This window comes from Microtus ochrogaster, chromosome 18 (genome assembly GCF_000317375.1).
Source record: "Microtus ochrogaster isolate Prairie Vole_2 chromosome 18, MicOch1.0, whole genome shotgun sequence".
Classification (NCBI taxonomy): domain Eukaryota; kingdom Metazoa; phylum Chordata; class Mammalia; order Rodentia; family Cricetidae; genus Microtus; species Microtus ochrogaster.
This window is the reverse complement of record NC_022020.1, coordinates 32,615,600-32,624,948: the sequence shown is the minus strand read 5'-3', so window position 1 is coordinate 32,624,948 and position 9,349 is coordinate 32,615,600. Positions and strand designations below refer to the sequence as shown.

Genomic DNA, 9,349 nt, shown 5'->3' with positions numbered 1-9,349 from the left:
TTCAGACCTCAGTTATAGAAAATGTTAGTCCTATGGCTGTTTAACTCCAAAAAAATCTGGAGGTTTCTAGGGATGGGATTGAGCAAAATGGGCAGGGGAGATCATTATCTTTGGTGTTTTTTGTTGTTTTGGTTTTTGGTTTTTCGAGACAGGGTTTCTCTGTAGCTTTGGATCCTCTTTTGGTACTAGCTCTCATAGGGGAGAGCATTGTCAAAGTGAGACTGTGGCTATATACCAACTGGGTAACAATACTTTCCATTTTCTAATCCTGGCACAGCCATACCAGCTCTGCTTTCTGCTTTGTTCCTTCACTTAATGGAGCCTTAATTGACACCCGTGAAGGGAGCTGATAAGGCCAGAAGTGATGATTCAGAGATGATAAGGACCAAAATCAGGACAGGAGTTAGGAAGTAAGTCTTAAGAGAAGCAAATGGCTAAAACTCCATTTAGAAGAAGGAGCAAGGAAAAGGTGTGGGAATGAGCATGGCAGCTGTAAGAATAATAGGAAATCATGGGACCGCGTAGAAGCTTTACAATGAACTACTGAGAGGTAAAACTGATTGGAGAATAAAGAGCACAAATGAAGGTTTTCCATGAAGATTAATGACAAGGCAAGCAAGTGTCCTATGGTCACTTCATTGTATTTGCATTGCTAGCCAGAGCAAGTAGATAAGGAAAGGAAATAGAAGACATATGTATAAAGAAGTAAAATCCCATCTCTTTAGGCAGAAGATAAATCCTCCTGCGTGTAGAAAATTCTACATAGTCTGCTCAACACAAGAAATGTTAAACCAGACAAGATTTCAGGGCACAAGATTAATATGCTAACAATCAGTTCATTGTTAAATGCTGGCAATGGATTATCTGAAAAATTAAATTAAATCAAGCCCATTTACACTAGATTAAATTTTTAAAGAAAAAAACAGGCAGTTTTAATCCCAACCTTTAATCTCAATAATTGGTAGGCAGAGGCAGGTGGTTCTCTGAACTTGAGGCCAGCGTGTTCTACAGAATGAGTTCCAGGACAGCCAAAGCTACTCAGAGAAACTTTGTCTCAAAAGGCAAACAAAAAAAAAAAGAAAAAAAAAGAATAAGATATTTAGTAATAAATTTAATGAGAGAAGTGTAAAATGTATACACTGAAAACAGTTTCATGAAATCAACAAGCTAAGTGAATGAGAAGACAGTCCCCATATGTGGATTGCAGGCTTATTAAGATGTCAATGTCTCTAAATTGCTATAACAATTCAGTGTACTACTTCTGTCTTCTTTAGATGCCAGTATGTTGATCCCAAAATTCCTGTTGAAACACAAGAGGCTTAGAAGAGCCAAGACAACCTTGAAACCCAACAAAGTCAGATAACACTTTTTCTGTTTTGCAAACAGAAAGCAACAACAAAAACACCCCAGAATAATTAAGACCATGAAGTACTGGCACAAAGACAGACATACAGACATATGGAATAGATTTGAGTTTCTATAAGTAAGTCCACTTATGGTCAATTGGTTTTGACAGGGGTGCCAAAACACTTTAGTGTGAGAAAAGGATAATCTTTTCAAAAAATAGTGCTAGAATAACTGGATATCAAAAAGAAAAAAAAAAAAAGAAGAAGAAGAAGTAGTAGTTTGGGAGCTGAGACTAAATCTCAATGATAGAGCACAGGCTAACATGCACAAAGCACTGAGTGTATATGTGTGTGTTTGCGCATGCGCACATGCATGCGCATACATATACACATATTAAATTGGGGCCCTTACATTACACATAATGTAATTCAACATGGATTCTATTCTCAATGTAAGGGCTAAAAGTATAAGTTTTATTATTAAGAGGAAAAATAATACAACATGATCTTGCATTAGGCAATAGTTTATTAACTGTTAAACAAAAGCATAAGTTATTATGTCAGTCACCTTTCCTTTACCTATGACAAAGCATCTGGCAGCAAAGGCTACGGAAGAAAGGGCTCAGTCGGCTTCATGGTTTTAGAGAGCCCAGTCCATATCATTGGCTCTGCTGACTCTGGGTCCGTGGGAAAGCAAAAGACTACAACAGCAGAAGTCTGTGCGGAAAAAGGAGGAGGCTGATCACTACATAGTAGACAGGAAGCAGGGAGAGAAGTGAGAAGTGAAAAGAAAGAAGGAAACTGAGGCAAGATATAGTTTTCAAAGGGTTGTACCCAGTGACTTCTTTCCTCCCAATTGGTATACCTTCTCTAGTTATCCACCCCCAAATATCTATTCCTCTTTCAAAACCAACAAAGGATTAAACATTAGGTTGGAACCCTTATGATCTAACCCTCTCTGGAAACACCTTCACAGACAGGCATAGTGGCTGTGCTGCACTTTAATATCTAGGTGTCTCTCAACCCAGTCAAGTTGATGAGCAAAAATACTTGTGATAATAAGGACATTTAGGTAAGCTGAGCTTCATTGAAGTCAAACTTTTTCTGTCCTGCTTGCCAGCTCCCAAATAACCACATGGAGACATTTTATTAATTATGAAATCTTGGCCATAAATTTAGGATTGTTCCTGAATAGCTCTTATAACTTAAATTAAACCATTTCTATTAATTTACTTTCTGCCTCTTGGCTTTATTACCTTTCCTGCTTCCTCCATGTCTGGCAGGCGACGCTGCCCTTCCTCTTCCCAGCATCTTCTCTATCTCCCCAAATCCTGCCTGCCTATTGGCTGTTCAGCTTTTTATTAAGCTAATCTGAGTGACACTTCTTCACAGTGTATAGAAAGATTGTTCCACAATACTGTAGATGAAATTTACATGGAGACTTAATATTACTTATAAATGCTCAGCCAATAGCTCAGGCTTATTACTAACTAGCTCTTACAACTTAAATTAACCAATTTCTATTAATCTACATTCTGCCATAAGGCTCATGGCATTTGCCTCTCTGGTATGTTTTTCTTCCTCTCCATCTTGCTGGCGACTCCTCTGACTCTGCCCTTCTTCATCCAAGCATTCAACTAGTCTGGCTGTCCTGCCCAATCTCTTTCTGTCCAGCTATTGGCCAGTCTGCTTCTTTATTAAAGCAATCACACAGGCATATATTCATACGGTGTAAAGGAATATTACACACAACATTTGATCAACATTTAAACATATATAAACTTCAAAGATCTCTGTGAAGAGAGGATAAAGACAACCTATGGAAGAGGTAAAAAAAATGAAAGTTTGTAACTGATAAAGGTCCAGTCTTCATAACCCAACAAAAACAAACCAACAAGCCTCTTAAAATAGAATGATAAAAAAAAAAGCAACTCAATTTAAAAACATTTTGTGCTGGGGATGTAGTTCACTGATAAAGTAATTCACAATCATGCATGAGGCCCTGGATTCTATTCCCAGTATCACAGAATAAAAAGGTCTAGAGATTTCTCTAGAGAAGACATAAATGGCCAATAAGCACATGATGTTCAATATTATCAGTCTTTAAAGTAAAACAAAACCATTGGGCTATAATTTTTAAAAAAATTGACAATTGTATCAAAGAAATTAAAATACCTACAATTTGGTGGGAATTTTAAAAAGGGCAGCCACTTTGGAAAACAGTTTGTTTCTCAACATGTGAAACAGAGTTGTCCCATTGCCAGGTAATTCTACTTCCAGGTGCACACACACCCGAGAGAACTGAAAACATAGATCCACAGGAAAGCTTCCTAACCTGTATTCCCAGAAGTGTTGTTAGAATTGCCAGCAAGCAGAGGTTCCTCAAATGCGCACAAACAGGTAAGTGGATAAAGAAAACGTGACATCCACAGAATATTATGGCAAGGAAAAGGAACGGAGTGTGAATGGACGCAGCGTGGGTGAGCCTCTAATAAAGCATGCCGAGAGGAGGAAGCCTGACATAGGGCGCACATATCCTTCTCTTTACATTACAGATGGGTAAATTCGTGAGCGCAATTGTCCACGTTCATTCCGTATCTCCCTCCTTGTTGGAACATGGTCCGCAGATGGAGCCATGTGAGGAGACTCCCACTGCTTGTGGAAACACCCCAAGTACTCGTGACCCCAGTTTCTCCCAAACATGGAATCGTTCTCGGGATGTGTTCTTGTCCCGCGCGTGTAGTGAATAGGAGAGAATCGACCTCAGATTACTCCCTATTGCTTGCTGCTGGTATTCAATTACATGTTTTAACTATCCTCTAGTTGCCTTTATGGAAAAAACATGTTTTTGCCACACATATCTTGTCTTTGTGATTGTACACAGCTTGAACTCGTGAGAACTTTATTCATGGGACCTCTCCTAACTCTCAGATTATAAGTTGTCCAAGGCTCTGAATAAAGCAGACTATCGCCCGAGACTTTAGTCTACCTCCTCCATTGCCTCCATTCTCCCAGGCCCCACTACCTCTAGAGCCATGTCACCTCTTCTCGGTATGCCCTCCCTCCCTTTTATTTTCTTCTTCTCCTGTGTTGGGGATAGGACTCTGGGCGGCCACTTTTAAGCAAGTGCTGTACTTTTGAGTTACGCTTATGCTTTAAATTACATGTGTTAAAATGTAATCTTTTTATGGATGAGTTATATTTTGATAAAACTGATTAAAATATAACTTGCAGCATAACATGATACAAAGCTATATATGTTGGAGAAAAATTCCTAGGCTAGGGTACATGAGGTGATTTAGACCTAAATCTGAATATCCTTAAATTATAGGAACAGTGCTGGGGAGAGGCTGCTTAAAGCAGAGGAAGAAGGAAGGACTAAATGGCTAAACGAGAAGGGGAAGAACTGGACATTTCTACAATTATTAGACCAGAAACTATTATTCCTATTACGGAAACTTGTAAATTATAATTGAAGTTGTTTTCTTTTGTTTAAGATTTCATTATATTTCCTTATTTTATTTGTGCATATATGGCAAGGGGGCATGTTCATACCATGAAACACATGTGGAAGTTGGCGGACAATTTGCAGGAGTCAGTTCTTTCTCCCGACTCTGTGGACCTGAGGAAGGAACTTGTCTTGGTGGTAGCTACATTTCCCAGATGAGCTCTCTTGCCCTCATTAAAGTTGGATTTTGGTAGAAATCAACAAATTTAATTTAGATATGGTTTGTTTTTATTTTTTTGAGACAGGGTTTCTTTAAGTAACAGTTCTGGCCATCCTGGAACTGGTTTTGTAGGCCAGGCTGGCCACGAACGCACAGAGATCCACCTGTCTCTGCCTCTAAGTGCTGAAATTAAAGGTATGTGCCACCACCACCTGCATAGACATGATTTTTATGGAAATGACATAACAAAACTGTTCAGTAGCTGCATAAAAAGATATTTACTTAAAATACAATGAAACAACAAAAACATAACACAAAGGCACAGGGAAAGTTAATGGTAGACAATTCCAAATTCAGAGCATTTGTTTAGAATGGCAAGTTTGATCTCTTGACAGCTGTGCAAACCAGTTACGGATGCCTTGGAGAAGGCAGGGGCCCATTCCTCATGTCTCAGGACATCCCAATAAGAAGCCCCCACCACTTCAGTCTAGTTCTAAACATTCAAAGCCTCAGCTTGGTGCAAGTTCAGGTTAACGGCACCTTTTGTCATTAGTTTTGTAAGGTGCACAGCTTACTTCTCTGTCCTTATCTCTTTATGGTTCTAGGGATCAGAACCAGTGCACTGAACATTCCGGGTAAACCCTCTATCACTCATTTACACCCCAGCTCCTGCCTGCCTATCTATGCTCCTTCTCAGCCATTGCTATAATGGCATTCTAGCTAAAGGAGCAATGGATGATTCTGTTTTAGCCTAAGGGCTCCAGAAATAACAGTGGCAGGCATTTGGAACTCATTTAGTTTCAGCATTTTTTTTACTAGATCTATCTTTATACAGCCGTTTAATACATCTTTCTGTTTTCCATTGGCATATGCAGGTACTCCTATGATGACTTAAAGCTCTCCTTTTTAAAAAAAAATCTCCCTGGGATTTCCAAATCTCCACTCTCCACGGATCAGTAGTCTATGGAGAAGAATCTGATGCACTTTAAAGCGATTTGGAGTACAAATGAGTAAATGAGAGATTCTCAGGATGTTGATAATGAAGGGGATAACTATCCAGTCTCCAAATGATCTCATCAGACACTGGGGTAAATTTCAAAACATCCCATAACGAGGGAGCGAGCCTCTAATCGGAATTCCCCACTGATAATGGCGGGGATGTTGCTGGAAAATGACTCTAGGTTATTGGAATGTGTGGGCCGGGTGTGAGGCGGCCCATGAATGCCATCAGTGAGCACAGGAGTGTGCTTTCTTCGCTTGGGTTTCTTTGCAGTTGGGAAAAGAAAGATTTTTGTTTGTTTATTCTGTGAGGGAGATTTAATCTGGAAATTGTTTTCAAATACTGGTTTTCTTAGACATTTTAAACACAGACCAACCTAATTACGTACTGCATTCCAGCTATGTCTCAGCTTTAAGTCACGGAGCCTTGGGCAGCGTACTTCTCCAAGTTACCTCCAAATGTTCTCAGCCTTTTCGCTTTCCCGAGCTTCCATCTACCTCTGCCACTTTACAAGACTGCTCTTCTGGAGGTCACCTGTAATCTACCAAACCAAACAACACTTCACTATCAATCTCCTGGTCTCTTAGCAGCCTCCTCCACGGGCTGCCGCTCGTTCACAAGCCTCCTTTCCACTTCAGGGCAGTCCCATCTGCAGCTGCTATGTCCCCCTCTGGATTTCTGTCTTGATCTTCTTGTCGGATCCTTGCTCTGCTTAACCTGAAAATGAGGCGACATCTCAGTGACAAGTCTCGGGACTATGTCTTTGCACCCATGACTTTCTCCCCAGGTGACTTCATACATTCTCATGGCCTTTAGCATCAGCGCTAATCATGCTGGACATAGCTGAATCCCCACTCTTCCCTCAACCCAAGACTCAGATGTCTTAACTGTTGTGTTAACTCTTTATGTGCTGAATAGGAAGCTCCGTTTTCCTTATTTATTTACTTAATTGTTGTCATTATCAGAGCTGAACCCACCCTCTCACATATGCTAGGCAAAAGCACTACCACTGAGCTACCCGCCCCCTCCATCCCCAGAAACTTAAATTTAATACATCTAAAACAGAGCCCCTGGTTCCTTAAAATCTGGTCCTTTTCCTTGGCTGTCAGTCATCTATGACTCCCCCCCCCCATCTCATGACTGGTATCTAATCATTCATTAAAGTCTGGCCAGTTTCACCTAAACACTACATATTAAATCCACCCATTTCTTACCATCTTGATTGATTTTTCCTCGACCCCAAAGCATCCCTGATCTGCAACAGCCTTTCCTGGCTTCTTGTTCTGCCTTTTGGTCACTAGAACCCGTTCTTGGCCCAAAAAGCAGAGGCAGCAGACATGAATGTGTATTAGGAAGATTTTCAAAGATGTACAACAGGACAGGGACTATTTACCTGCCATTCAGACGTAATGGTTATTAGTTAAGTTCTCTCAGATTGTTTCATCGATAACGTATCCATTTCTCTGTCTTCTGTATCAGACAAAAGTCACAGACATTTTTCAGCCTTACATATCTCTAAAAGGACACTGTAAAATGTGACCACAAGGTCATTAGAATATCTGAATTAACCATCTTTTTATTAATATTTTATATGTGTGTATGTTTTGCCTATCTTATGCCTGTGTAACATGTTCTGTGCCTTGTGCCCATGGTGGCCAGAAGATGGCATTGGATCCTCTGGAATTTAGAGATGTTTTTGAGCTGCCTTGTGGGTGCTGGAAATTGAACAGGAGTCCTCTGGAAGAACAGCCGGCATTCTTCACCACTGAACTGCAGGCCCAATAATTTAACACAATTAAGTATATTACAAGTGGGTTTCTGAGTGTAAATATCATAATTTTTATTTTTACTAATTTGAGACCTGTCCTTGTAAAGCTGGCCATAGACATTCGGTTTTCCTTTGCCAAACTCCAACATTATCGGATTACAGCTGGGTGCTACCAGAACTGACCTAAAGGTCAACCTTTTTGTCATTTATCATTTTCACGGTTTGTTTAAGTAAAGATCCCAAGGAGGTCCGCAAGCTGCAGCTGACTGGCGTGTTTCTATGCATCCTGGAGTCTCTAGAGTTCTGCCTCTTGTACGCTCTCACTGGCTCACCTGGTTTCTTCCACTTTGCAGCTTATCTGGTGAAGATGGTGGGGTTGGCTTGGATCCTGCAGAATTCCTGCCTAGTGCATCTCTGTACACAACGCAGTTTCGTTTTGTTTTTCACATAAAACTGCTAACATAGCCTGATGGATGGCAGTGTTTTCTTCCACTCTCGGGGCTTTGTTACACAGAGAAACCCTTTCTCGAAAAGCAAAACAAACAAACAAAAACAAGCCAACAAGGGAAATGGATGAACCACACAGGAAGGGATGGGGAAAAAGACAGGCACGCAAACGTGGCCCCCTGTTCCACCTTAAGGCAAAAGTAAACATCCTATTTGACATTTTAAAAATAGACTTTGGATTGGAACAATACAATGGCTTTTTCATCGAAGGCTTCAGGAAATGTCTGCTTAGAGGTGGAGATACTTTCCTCCCATTGTCTGAAGAGAGACTGATGGGGTTTCTTAAGTGATAATGCAGCCCCCTGTATTAAAGGTTTCGGAGCATCTCAGATTCACTTTATCGCACCAGCCCCATGCTGCCTTTTAATTTATTTTTTACTAAAATAGGGTCTCACTAAGTTTCATAGGCTGGCCTTGAACTCATCTGTGAAGCTGAGCCACGCTTTGACCACGTGATCCTCCTGCTTTAGAGCTATGATTACAAGTTTGGGTTGCTACCACCAGGCATGGTGGCCTTTTAACTTTATTTTGATAAAACCCCAGGTAGACCTCAGCCTGTTTCCCATATACACGGAGAGTTTCACCCTAAAGGAACTCAGACTGATTGGCTATCACAGCCTTTTTAAACCTTTCTAATTCATCCTTCAAAGTCCAGAAATAACCAGCTATGTAGGCTCTGGCTACATAGCAAAGATCATTCATTCATTCATTCATTCATTCATTCATTCATGACTAGGTCTTACTATTTAGCTCAGGCTAGCCTTGAACTACTAATTCTCTTGCCCCTGCTAGACACTGGGATTACAGACCAACACCACCAAGCTAGGTGGAGGCATGTGTTTTTAATGGACATCGGGAGGTTGGAGAAGACACAAATGTGCAAATATTTTAAATCTTTCAAGGGCTGGGCATGTTTTATCTTGGTTATGGACGTTCAGAGAATGCACTCTCCTCTAGTCATGTAAATTGGGAGCCTGCCTTTAGACTAATCAGGGAAATGACCGCCCCACACTCTTGTAAAATTTTAATGTACCGTGAGAAACCGCTCAGTGCTGGCCGA

The 9,349-nt window shown here is 40.6% G+C and overlaps 2 protein-coding genes across 2 annotated transcripts in view; one reads left to right on the top strand and one right to left on the bottom strand.

Moving 5' to 3' along the window:
- Mcc (MCC, WNT signaling pathway regulator) overlaps positions 1–9,349 on the top strand; it is a 279,416-nt gene that overhangs the window by 43,884 nt on the left and 226,183 nt on the right. The window lies entirely within an intron of this gene.
- The window catches only part of LOC113457098, a 45,047-nt gene continuing 41,042 nt past the window's right edge, over positions 5,345–9,349 (bottom strand). Inside the window, exon 4 of the mRNA XM_026783577.1 lies at positions 5,345–6,731. Coding sequence (XP_026639378.1) covers positions 6,629–6,731 — 103 coding nt within the window. The 3' untranslated portion in view covers positions 5,345–6,628. The remainder of the gene's footprint in view (positions 6,732–9,349) is intronic.